The sequence below is a fragment of the Hermetia illucens genome, chromosome 1, assembly GCF_905115235.1.
Source record: "Hermetia illucens chromosome 1, iHerIll2.2.curated.20191125, whole genome shotgun sequence".
NCBI lineage: Eukaryota > Metazoa > Arthropoda > Insecta > Diptera > Stratiomyidae > Hermetia > Hermetia illucens.
This window is the reverse complement of record NC_051849.1, coordinates 137081746-137095672: the sequence shown is the minus strand read 5'-3', so window position 1 is coordinate 137095672 and position 13927 is coordinate 137081746. Positions and strand designations below refer to the sequence as shown.

Here is a 13927-nt window from a genome sequence, read left to right as displayed (position 1 = left end):
GACAAATGTCAGAATCGGCATCAGAAAGGCAAATGTCTGCATCAGACAAATGTCTGTTTCAGAGAAAATCTTTTTCTGCATCAAACAAACCTCGTGTATTTGCCGTGTGCACGGCATTATACGCACTTATGTATTTATTGTTGTTTTTGCATATACATTTTATATGGAGGAATTCAATGTTGACATATAAAACCATATATCACAGACACATGGACCGATTTCGTGCAAAACTTTACATAAACCATCTCCCAAACAATATGAACGTCCCCTTAAATTTTGGAGACAATCGATTTTCTCCTTCTGGAGTTATACAATTATAAGGCACTTGCAACAATATTTTATATATATATATATATAATATATAGATTCAAAACATAGTAGCGATTCTAAAGTATGATTTCTATATAAATACGTTTTGCGTATCTACTTACTTTTTCACTGGTATCTTTCCCAATTTATCAACTTGTAAACATAATTTTGTATGTGCCTTTTGTAAAAATAAATTTGTAGATCCATTTAGTTGGGGTAAATTATATGAAAGTCGCATCAAGCCATCGCACCAGTGCTGAAAGGAAGATAGAAATAAATTAATTTAGTAATTTAGTTTAATAAAAATTCCCGTATTATTTTATAAAGGATTCAAAAACTTGGTTATTTATTTACCGATCTCCTAGGAGAAAAAGGAAAACTAAAACTAAGCATTCCAATGATTTTAATGTTGCGATAATCTTCCAGATTCTCCCAGAGGAGGAGCAGTTGATTAAACCCACTCGCGTTACGGTTTTGCCTATAGTGGCAAGCAAAACACTGGTTCACCTGGGGACTTTACAGCTTTAGACACCAATATTAACACCATATCTATAAAACAGGGCTCAACGAATAAGTGTCGCTATCTCAAAACGCCCATTCGATGGCATCGTGCTTTGTTATCATTCACCCTGTTGTAAATAGATAATAGCCCCGTTATTGAAGATATAATATCTAAAGGACTCTGGAGACAACCGCCGCTTTTGTCCTGTTAGTGGATAATTTCTGAATCTCGCCATTATAAGTACGTATCATGCAGTTCCAGTCTAGCCCGGCTACTTTTCGTATGCTTTCACGGGCCACCATCATTTGTTTCTCAGATCGAAAAGGATTGTCTAATGATTGTTGTGAGTTAAGTGTTCACCCACATACTAAGACTTTTTGCCAGTTGACGCAGCACTGACTAAAGTTGGGTTTATACTTCACTCCGTTAGCCACAAACCAGTCGGGAAACCAGAAGCTGAACGCTTCAGGCATGAACGGTTTCGAGTATTCCTTATATAAAACCATTTGAGTGGACATTTGTCATTTGTGGTCAAATACCTAAGTTCTTCAAAAAAATTGACTGAAGTGAGACAGCGTCTGATGAGTTGCTTCTGCCCTGGACGAAACTGCACATGAGATATCTGGCAGGTCCAAAGCGGTTTCTTTCCAAGATGAGAGGCTATTTTTATTTTATTTTAATTAAATGATACAATAAATGCAGGAAACTCTAAAAATTCATATCGCAACACAAGTACAAATAAAATTTACAATGGAGTCATAACCTCACTTTTAAATGAAGCAAAGGAAAAAGTTCCAAGCGATTATAATCGCGAAGCATTCTAAGCATAGGAGAATAAACGTAACACAAAAGCTCTACGGAAAAGACCCGGAAACACTAACGGTGCAAATGTTATAACATCATTCAAGGCTACGAATCTCGGAGGATATTGAACACTCCATCAGACCAAAGCTTGAACAGGATGTATACGTCCATCAAAGTTCTTGGTGTTGTAGAGATCCCATATTAAAGAAAACTAGATGATCAGGATAAGATGGATAGATGAGGTTCTTTTAGAAGAAGACTTGTGGATAAAAGAATTAGAACAGATGACCTGGAAATGAATCTATGAACTGGTAGGAAGAACAAAGAATGAACCCAGACATTCTGAAAGCTGGACTGAACATGTCAACATTATAAAGTTTGAAGCGAAGCTTGCTATACAACGTCATCTCGAGCCCCTTGCTACCTATGTATAAAACGCGGATTTCTTCACATCCAGGAGCCTGTTGACTGCCTCTTTTAAGGGCTGCCATCTAGAACTATTGAGGTAAGGCAGTGCAGATTTTCATATTAGATATTATTAGGTTCATCTAGGTCGTTGCACTTGATGCATACTTCAAGCTTTTCTGGACATGCATCGCGGCTTTCTCCCCAGGATTTTTGTTTTTACTGTGGAATTTTCAGTCTAGGTCCAACCAGCTCCAGAATCAAATCACTTCTCGGATCCTCCGGATTTTTTAGTACGTTTTAGTAACATACACTGCCCGGGACTTCGCCCGAAACTTATTGTGTAGCGTTCTGATAGTTCTCACTATGTTGCTAATTTCTTCATCCACCTTATACTTGTCCCTAATAAATTCAAACAACTCAACAATTTTAAACATGAAGCACGATTGAAGGATGATTTCTCTAGATCAGATGTGAATTTTTTTATCTCTTTCTCAACCTCACATTTCGAAATGGAAATGTTCAAAGTTGATGAATTTTTTTTTCATAGATTCCCTCCCGATGCACCTTCCGCAAACCCTTCGCTTAAGTTGATGTGACACATAATTTACCCTTTTAACGCATGTTCACACATTCTCTCTCGCTCAAAACTCTTACACTATTAGGTGCCACAATGATTAACCTATCTATCAACGACGATTAAGAGTTTGTTAACTCACTACCAAAAACCACCGGTATTGATTTTATTGATTTTCATTCCTGATTGTCCTTCCACAACCGTTTAAACATCACGTAATACAGTTGTGGAAACATCTACTTCATCAGTATCATGCTACGGGTGCATGTATTATTTTGACACATCAATAAGCGTACCTAATTGGGTACCCGTACCCTGGGTTTCATACCCAAAAACTCCAGAACGAAGGAGGAAAAAACCAAGATATTTACGGTGCATCACAATGTAGGACCTTGGATTGCGTATTGGATTCGAAGCCCTACGAAATCCTAGTATCATTTGTTTTGAAAATTGGCAGGTGCACTTCCAGCTATCGGTATGCTTCGATTGTGGTCAATAGCAATACATTGCTTAACGACCACGCCACCTAACCCTAAAGTGAACTCAAATAAATCCCAAAAACACTCACAGTGAAGGATACTTAAAGAAAAGAACGTTGATCAACGAAAGTTTAAGATGTGCACTGACACGGTGGTTTCGGCCGAGAAACCAAGTGTTAAAAAAAGGGAGATCAGCAGTAATGAGGGACTTAACATTCAATCAAAGTGATTTTTTAAAAATGTTACATTTCTCAATATTTGATCTGCACGCAATATCACACACAGCTTACTTCCCTGTTATTTGTTATTTACTTCTCTCGACAACAATAATTGAATTCTCCGCTTTTATTGACAATGATTCAATAATAAGTGGAATATTCAACTCCAAATATAATTTTACCAACAACTTTTAATTGGCTCGGACATATCAGCGCAGCAATTATGCCATAACCAATCATGCAAATAATTAAAACGGTATTAACTACGAACGAGTGTACAATATCAAAAGTGCCTCCGTAAATTATATTCGCAATGTCTTTGATTAGCAGCATGGCAACGATATGAATGGCATAGAAACGAACGCCAATTGATAAATTAATTGGAATTAAAACTATAGAAAGAGAATTACCACCTAAATTAAATTAAACAGACAGCATCAACTAGAAGAGCAATGAAACATAGCCAATGTTGTAATATAGACCTTCTTCACTATGAGAACATATCCAACCATATCTGAAGACTTTGCAATAAATGATAACCAAAGTAATTAGGAGAAGATTCAGTTATTACCTATTTGATTTGAGGTTTCATATTCATCAAGGAGACAACAGCAATTTGTTAACTCAAATGACCATCCTAGAACTATAATAGAAATAATTAACACTTGCTTTTTTCCTATTCGCTGGTGTTAATTATTTCTCTTGCAAATAACGGTATTTCAGGAACCACTTATTCAAGTCTTGCCTTGTCTTGACTTGTTAACACTGATAAAGGGGATAAGTGGCTCCCGAAATATCGGTATTTGCAAGACCAATAAATAACACCGCAAGACCAATAATGAGAAAAACGCATTGCGCCAAAAATTCCCTTTCAGATATGAAGACATAAGTATATCACTCTTAATTACGAACAAAATACAGTAACAACAAATACAAATGCAGCCGTACAAGGGACTGACGCCAAATATTTGTAAATACACTAATGTGGTTTCCCCAAAAAATTATTAAATAATTCTCATTGACATGTCTTAATTAATCTATTCTTTTAAAGCGCACCATTTAATAATAACAAAAGTGTTTTGACAATTGAGCTGCGCTTTGGGTGACGGTAGAGTGCTGTAAGATCAACACGATAACATTTTGAACAAATTTGCCTAGCATGGTACGAATATCTGCTGGGTTGGTTAATGCCGCTTGTACTCCAGTGACCACTTTTCATCACGCTCATTTGTATGACGTTTTGTTTCAAACAAAACCTTAAAAAGAGCACCCACTTTTAGCGTGACAATTTGAGGGGTATCTGCGTGTCCTCTACCATAGAACACACCTCAAAAAGTTGATGGACATAGAGCAGGCTGATTTTCGGTCTGAATCCTCTTGCATTTACCACATTAACCCTGCCGATCATTTTGGAACAGTGCGCACCGCTCTGATCTTCGGTTCATCTGCTCTCAGCCGATTTTGAGAAAGGTTTCGACAGCGTGAACAGGGAGTATATCTCGAGTTCTCTACATAGGAGGGACATTCCAGAGAAACTAATAGTTACTATCAGAGCGACATATTATGGGGCAAAATGTCAAGTGCTGCCTCAAGGTAAAATCTCAGAGCAATTAGAGGTCCAAAACGGAGTTCGCGGTGAAAGTACTCGTAGATAATTTATCCTTTTATCCTTAGGTAAGGTAAATGGACAATGCGGGCCGGAGAAGGGTAGCTCTTCTGCAAGAAGATGAATCGAGGGAATTGGTCTTGCACCTTTCAAAAGAGGTTCAATCACAATTACAGAAGAGAGATCATTACCCGGAGCAATAGCAAAGAATGTTTCTCAAGAGGGAGTTGGAGAATGTCAAGGAAGGAAGTCTGAAAAGAAATGTTGGATAAAACCAGACATTCTTGAAGTAATATTAACGATATCGAGGCAGTGGTAATCGAAACGAATAGTAATTGAAGTAACGCACAAGTCTTAGAATGAACTCAAATCCAACCACAGTCCAAGAAAGTAGAGATAGAATTGATGTTGTTTAAGACATATAGGTTAGACGCAGCAAACCGATGTCTTATTACGCCGCGTCGTTTTTCTCCTATTAGTGGCCTAGGATTTTAGAATTTGCCAAGAGGAGCGAAATAAGACGATAATTCTGACAAAAAGTAGAATATCTGATTTTGGAACAAAAACGTCTTTCTAACGAATTGAGAAGATCCTTTCTTTGAGATTTTTATTGAAAACCGCGCTTAATGGGAGAGAAATATCCTTTTTCGTACTAAGTAGGAAGAGGACCATCGCAACTTAACCAAAGAAGCAGTAAGAGGCGAATATCGAGCGACGCGGAGTAGCCTGTATCGAAATGGAAGATAGAAGAGGAAGAAATGAGAGTTTCTATAGCAACGAGAAATGAAAACAAAGTAAATGGCAAGATAATAATGGAGAGTTGGCAGTGGAACCAACAAAATAGTACAAATAGAAAAGAACTGTACAGGGTAGCTAGAATTGCCAATATAAGACCAGAATATGATCATCATTCTAAAGAAGAAAATAAATTAGATTTCCGGAAACTTTTTTCTTGCTGCGTATTTAATGCGAATATTCTATTAGATTATAAACTGGAGAGCAGAACAAGTATAAGGAAAGTGGTACATTCAGAAGCCCAGATAAATTACTTAACATTCTTCTTATACATGGGAAGCGCAAATTCATAAAATATACTAATCCATAAAATATACACAAGAAACAATACAACGAAAGACGTTAAGAGAAGAGATTGTCGGGGTAATTCCATTGTAGACGAAAGTAGAGGAGGAGAAAATGGATTTAGCACGCAAACGAATCTTATATACAATTAGGACATCTCCATCATTGGACTTATATGTATGCAGATAGGTCTATGTCACAGAGGGAGATGCAATATTTCGCGAAAATTAAAAGTTAACATTTTATTGCCAAACCAGGGTTATGTATTATAATGTTGTACAAAAGCGAATGCTCACCTAGCACGGTGAAGGCAGCCTGTCCTGCATTAGATGCACCTCGGCGCATTTGTAAAGCGAAATGAACATAACTTACATCTAGAATGGAGGATTGGTGATTGCACGCAAGTAGCAGAGATAGTTAACTTTAAAAGAAGCTGTCATGAAATAGGAGATCCTATCTTACGGAAGATGACACTCAAGAGCGGCATTGGAAAACCGATCATGCTTTAGTAGAGGCAAAGATAGGGAAGCACTTTGAGTCGGCGCATCGGCCTAGAACGGACTTAGAGCCAACGCGACTTTCGGAAATTGTAGAACGAGATGTCAACAATTTCAAATACAGTCTGTTACATAAGAGCATAGTCACTGTTAAATAATAATAACAATTGATTTTTCGAAAATTCGCAAATTTATTGATAATTTGGTCGTTAATACTCAATGCAAATACCTCAGTAGCAAGTCCAATCTCCTGCATTGTCAATTATGGCCTGGCATCGTCGGGGCATACTTTCCACTAGTTTTTCTGCATATTCTATCGGAAAACACCTCCAAATTTCCCGAATTTGTCAAGAAAGTTGATCAAAATTACATGGCTTGCGTCTGCGAAGCTGCATTTTCATCAGAGCCCACACATTTTCTATGGGATTTGCATCCGGTGACTGAGATGACCAATCTAAAGTGACAACTCCGTTTTGCGCCTTCCACTCGCTACACGCTCGACTCCGATGTTTCGGATCGTTGCTCTCTTGAAGGATCCAGCTTTCATTTTTCTTCATATACCATTGCTTAGCAGATCGTAACAAAGCCTTTTGATACATTTTATTCATTTTTTTCGGCATTTAAATTCTCGGTAAATAAGAACAAAGTACCGAAACCTTTATTTGAGAAGCATCCCCAAACATGGACCTTGAAGGGGTGTTTACCAGTCCGTTGAAGCATCCTACTGGTGGAGGTTGTCCAGGCGTGTTTGATGCTCGGAAATGCCCAGAAGGAGGATTCATCAGAAAAAAATTACGTTGCTCCAATCGCGGTCCAAGTTTTCCTTCGCCCATTCCACTCGTTTTTCAACGTGTTTTGCACTCAACATTGGTTTTTCCAAAGTACTGCGATATTTCAGTTTATTGGCAAGCAAGTGCCTGTGAATCGTTCCGTAAGATATGTCAACACCTTTTGCTTTCAATTTCACAGCAGCTCCACGTAAAGTCAAAGTTGGATCTTTCGAGAACAATGCGAGAATCTTTTTTTCGTCTTTTTTTGAGACTTTGCTTGCACTTCCGTGATCAGGTAAATCATCAACGTTACCGACCTTTTTATACCGATTTATCCACTTGCTAACAAACTGCTTCGACTTTCCCATATATTTCGCAGCAGCAGTTTGCGTTAATTTGGGTCCTTTTTCATGCAAACATAGAAAAATTGCCTCAAAGCGAGATGCGTAAACAGCACTCATTTCGAAAAACCACTCAATTGAAGACTAAATTTGACAGAGAGCTGACTTTTTACAAAAAGCATGAAGGACTGAGGTGCCCTCTATGTCATAGAAAAAGAAACAGGACGCTCTGATTTTTTATCTACGTGTAATAGTGACCACGCTCTTATGTAACAGACTGTACAGCCTGAACGGCACCACAGTTCTCCAGTTTAGCTCTGCGTTGCAGGCTCATCTCATACCGAGTGATAATCTGCTTCCATATTTAAAACGGTAAACAATAAGAGATCATCCAGTATGGATGGCATTCCCAACGTGGTCCTCAGGCATTTACCAGACGCAGTGTCTGTCGTAATTATTGCATTTTGTTCAATAATTTATTGAACAATTCCTTCTTTCCAGGACAATGGAAGAAAGCTCAAGTGTTCCCGATTTTAAAGAGAGGGAAGGATTCATCCAGTCCTAAAAGCTACCGCCCAATCAGTTTGCAGCCTAACATCAGGAAAGTGTTTGAGGTTTTGGTATTGAAACCCCATATCAAGAAGAAGGAATTATTGTCGAATGCGCAATTCGGATTTCGATCTGGACATTCGACAATACATGAAATAACGAAGGTAACGTCTGATATTTGGTGGCGGATTAACAATGGTGAGTGCGTAGACGCTTGCTTTATAGACATGAAAAGGCCTTTGATACCGTCTGGTTGGTTGGAGTGATTTTCAGGCTCCCGAAGAATGAGTTTCCCAGCCACCTCGTAGCGATGATGTGTAGTATGTGGTATGGCAAGGGCTTTGTCATTACAGACGGAAATCTCACTACTAGTAGAGAATTTCAGAGAATGTCGTTGGTTGCGTTTGCTGATGATCTAATAGCCTACACGGCACACAAGAAGGTAACTGAGGTGCAAGTTAAACTTCAGAAGATGTTCAATGATATTAAGTTCTTCACGAACAATTGGCGGATGAAAAACAAATTTGTGCAGAAGTGTGAAACGATTCTGTTTTGAAATTCGTTCGCGTACGCCAGTAGGAACTTGAAAAGGAATTGGAGAGATTTCCACATTGTCGCGAACGAGGATAATTCTGAGCGCATTCCTCATAAGAAGTGCGTTAGATATATCTGGTTGTGCGCCAATTTAACGAGCACGTTAAAGTCGCGCTAGAAAACGCTCGCAAGGTATTTATGTCTCTTCGAAGAATCTTTTATGCTCCACATCTTAGCCGGAAGGTTAAGATTATTTGCTATCTTACTTTGGTTAGACCGGTGCTCACCTACGGGTGACCTGTCTGGTTTACAATAACAATCTTTGAACTGGACTGGAGATACTCCATAGCGAGAGCAATTGATATTAAGCGGGATGAAAAAGAGAAATCCTGGTACTGGTGGCTGCGGGATGCCGGTTAGCGGTGACCGCGCTCAGTTCTGCCACTTATTTCTTGGTGTTACTATGTAAATAATATAGATATTACACAGGTGTTACTTTCACTTCCGGTCGTTATGAATTATATATTTTATTATATTGTATTGTGTTCATTTCGCTCAGAGAGAGGAAAAAAAAATTGTGAAATATAAGAATATCTTTAATTACATATATCATTCATTTTATAAGCTTTAAGATAAATAAATTGTATATATTTTTGTACTAGCCTAGAATAAAGAATACTAGAAAAAATTTAAATTTCAGAAGTAGTTTTTTTAAGATGTAAAGTGCACAATTAGGTTAGGGAATTTCTTTTAATTTTTTTGTTCGCCAACAAAACAAAGCTAACCTTGTCGGGTTTTTGACCATTTCCTGATAACTTACATATTATTTTTCAATGTAATGAATTTTGTCATATTATAGTTTATTATTTATTAAAAAAATTTTGAGTGCCCCCAGTGGCCATAATGTTTAATCCATTTTTTCTTGTTAGATTATAAGATTGTTTTTTCGTTCATTTTTCTCGATCTATATTATTACTTTTCAACATATGGTTTAAATACAAATGATTTTTAAAATGAAAATGAGTAGAGGCAAAGAGGAAATAACCCCACCATTGCATAGATGGAAAATAGTAGAATTTACTTATTGTAGTGTAAGGCATCCATAAATAAAAGGAATATACAGAGTGATGAGTGAAGGAAAGGATTCAGAGCCTCTGTCCCGACGACTTTTTAGAGTGAGTAAGCGGTATCCCTCCACCGCAGTGTTTCGATAGTCGATTATTTGGCCAAATAAGTGGACCAGAAGGCGGTAGATGAAAAAGATTACCTAGTAAATGGAAATGTTTTGAAGAACCCTATTTAAAGACAAACATAAATCTATGAGGTAGTGTCTATAAGGTTGTTACGGACGACTCAAAGGCAGATCGTGCATATCATTTTCCTAGTGAAAATAGGCGAGTAATAGCAACCAGATTACCTACACGAACCTCCGGAAGCGATGAGATTTCCCGCATTCAGCAAGGTGCTGGCACCAGAATAGGGAACAATTAACAGAAACACTAGGTTTAGATGGTACTGAGGGAATGTTTAGACCGTGTTCATTGTAAAAGCAGTAAAAACTGAAATAAGCTAAATTTAGGAAAATCCCACTATGTCTGTTACTATATAGAGTTTGGGGAAACTAATAAGCTAAGGGTATAAGAAGAGCGCCTAATTTATAACAAATTTCCTTTGGAAATTGGGGACCTTGGCAAAAGGCTATTCAAATACTATAAAAGTCCGCGCTCATCCACCTTTCTGTGACTTCATATTTCTTACTTTTGGTTTGAAATTCTTCAGATAAGTCTTTCTCCCTTTGTAATACTAGACTCCATCGTTTTCTGCGTGATGGATTGAGTACTCTCTATTTCGTTAGGATATCATACCTAAACTATTTCTTTACATTAGATAAAATCTATTATGCAGGAATTTTGATAAGCATCTATGATTATTAGCGATTTCCCGGGTACTCATTATGTTATCTAAAGTTAGATAACTTCCTGCATTTTAAAATGAATAAAATGGTTTCGTTACTTTCGAACTCAACAAAATTTTAAGCCGTAATCTAAATAACCATCAATTGCATCCATTCTGTTTTTGCGCTGTGCAGCTGTAATCAATCGATGAATGCATACTGAATATTGAAAACTTCTTACATTTCCATTTCAAAGTATCTAGTCTCCATGAATAATGTGACCTAAATAAAGATGCTCCTTTTATCAATGCTACCAGCTAATGTAAATGTCCTGAACAAAGCACCGTTTACAGAAAAGATACAGGAATACTGCAGCAAAGCACAAACTAAATCGTTAGTCGAAGTCGAGTCGAGTCCAATTGGAATTTTAAGAATTCAGCTCAAACACACTAAAATATAAACATCCCAGACAAAAACAATTTGCTTGCAGCAAATCCAGAATATTTATGAACGAGGTTATGCCCTCCTCTAGTGTAGTTCACCCTTGGGGAGTTTATTTCAATTGCCCTTACATTTACGGGAAACAAAGACGCCACAATGTCTAAAATGAGTAGGCCTAGCTTAAATTCATGTATGGATGAATCCTTGGCTAACGATACTCTCGGATGCATAGTGCGCTATGGAAAATATTCCGCTACAGACTTTATCCTTCAGTTACTAAAGGCAGAAAATTATATAACGAAAGAATTGAAAAAAGTGAGAACGACAGCCCAATAGGATAAAAATATCCTATAACGTTCATGAAATTTCTTCATCAACATCGAGCAACAGAGGCAAGTGATTGCCCTAACCGCAGGCACTAGCAATTACACTGCGTGTCACCTTCTTCCATGTTTGCCTTACATATATCACCTATAACTTCTGACGTATGCCATAAATTTTGTCTAAATTATCCAATTCAGCACATAAATTCCCAGCCAGACAATCTTTTATTCAATATCGCCATCATAATAAGACAAAAATTCCACCAGGTCGTAACCATTATCCTCACCGAGTCATCCCCACTCACTAAATAGCATTAAATGGCCTTAGTAGTCCAACGAATTGTGTGCGTCGGTATGTCAATTCCTAATTTAGAACTTTCTCTCAAACTTCTACACTTGGATATTCGTAGCCTCAATTATTTACAATTTTGACAACAGGACAAAGCTCAAAGATGAAGAGATTAACAAAATTACAGGCTTAAACAGACGTCATGCATTCAGATTTTTACGGCTTGTCACATGAATTCCTTGGCCATGGTCTGGAAGGAGCATCAGATAATCTATAAATAAATATTAGGACAACATTTTCAATAATATTAGATATTCCTACTCAGTAGAGTTGCTTAATATGCATGAGGTATAAATTGTTCGTGGGTAGACATAAAATGTATTTATGTATAAGAGCGTGCTATAAAAAGTTTAGGGCAGAATAATACGTGGATTATATAGTAAGTCCTTGAAAACAGATGAAAAACAAACTATGGATGTTTTCTTAATTTCTTCGCTCAACAGATACAATGACAATACATATAGTTTTCTAATTAATATTTGTCTTTTGTGATGCACGACTCCCTCTCTCTGACTACTAAAAAGATCAACATTCTCCTTTCTTCTGTTCTATTCGTCTGGCATTGCTAACTAGTGAAAGTAACTGCTGCTATGTTCTTTTGACAAACTAATTGCCAAAAAAATCCAAGCGTTATGACCTTCCTAATCTATATCAATTTTCAATTCTGAATATAATGTATAGAAAATGCTTTGTTATCACCCAATGAATAAAGTATAAAATATTATTTCTATAATCGTGTATGTCGTTTTTGCCCGGCTTGGTTATTGTTAGAAAACCAAAACAAGTCGGGAAACTAGAAGCTGGACGCCTCCGGTATAAAATGTTTTGTTTTTTTTATCTAAGGAATATTCGATGTACGTTTACCCATTCCCACTTAGCTAAAACTTCACAACATTTATTCAAGTATTTCCAAATTCCAAGATATGCATCCAGGTGTCATCTTAAACAAAAAAAAACGTTACCCATTACCGATTACTAGTGCTTACATTCATATACTTGTATGCCCCCCCTAAATTGATTATCATCATCAACGGCGCAACAACCGGTATCCTGTCTAGGCCTGCCTTAATAAGGAACTCCAGACATCCCAGTTTTGCGCCAAGGTCCACCAATTCGATATCCCTAAAAGCTGTCTGGTGTCCTGACCTACGTCATCGCTCCATCTCAGGCAGGGTCTGCCTCGTCTTCTTTTCCTATCATAGATATTGTCCTTATAGACTTTCCGGGCTGGATCATCCTCATCCATGCATTATCCACATTGGTGGTGGTATCGCTCATCAATTTCGTCGTCATGTAGGCTACGGAATCGTCCATCCTCATGGAGGAGGGCAAAAATTCTTCGGAGGATTTTTCTCTCGAACGCGGCCAAGAGTTTTTTTTGCTAAGAAACCAAGTCTACGAGGAATACACAAAGGCTGGTAAGATCATAGTCATGTACAGTAAGAGCTTTGAAATAGGCTCTTTGGCTGCCAACAACCGTGCGCGGATTTCATCGTCGTAGCTGTTATCGGTTCTGATGTTCGAGCCTAGATAGGAGAAATTTTCAACGATTTGCCTGAAGTGAAGCCTCTTTGGTATGGGCCAATGGTGTTTTGAGCGTATGGGGCCATCCGGCCTAGCAAGATAGGGGAGAATATCTTATAGATGATACTCAGCAACGTGATACCTCCATAATTACTGCACTGCGTGATACTCCCCTTTTTATGTATGGGATAGATAATGCCTCGTTACCTGTCATCGCGCATTTATTCGGTGTCCCATACTTTGAGCATAAGTTGATGAACCGCTTGGTGTAGTTGGTCGCCTCCATATTTAAACAATTCAGCTGTAATTCCATCGGCTCCTGGTAACTTATGGTTTTAAGCCGATGAATTGCACGGACTGTTTCTTCTATGCTTGGTGGTGCAGCATTTCTCCTTCGTCTTCAGTTGGCAGGACCTCCAACTCGCCGATATTTTGGTTGTGGAACAGTTCATGAAAATACTCAACCCATCGCTCCAATATGCCATTTCTGTCGGAAATTAGATTTCCTTCTTAGTCTCGGCAGGATAAGCATCGAGGTGTATAGGGCTTCCTCCTGCTGACTTGTTGATAAAACTTGTGCGCCTGGTGTGGTTGCTCCCTGTACTTTTCAAGTTCACAGACCTGTTGGTTCTCCCAGGCTTCAATGGAGTTCATGATAAGTCTCTGCGTGTGACTGCGTTCTTTGTGTATGCAAATTACTCGGTATGCGGCATTCTTCCGTTCCG

General features: G+C 38.0%; 1 protein-coding gene across 1 annotated transcript in view; it reads right to left on the bottom strand.

Moving 5' to 3' along the window:
• LOC119649803 (1-phosphatidylinositol 4,5-bisphosphate phosphodiesterase classes I and II) overlaps nt 1–13927 on the bottom strand; it is a 281393-nt gene that overhangs the window by 48946 nt on the left and 218520 nt on the right. The window contains exon 5 of the mRNA XM_038052116.1: nt 432–565. Coding sequence (XP_037908044.1) covers nt 432–565 — 134 coding nt within the window. The remainder of the gene's footprint in view (nt 1–431; nt 566–13927) is intronic.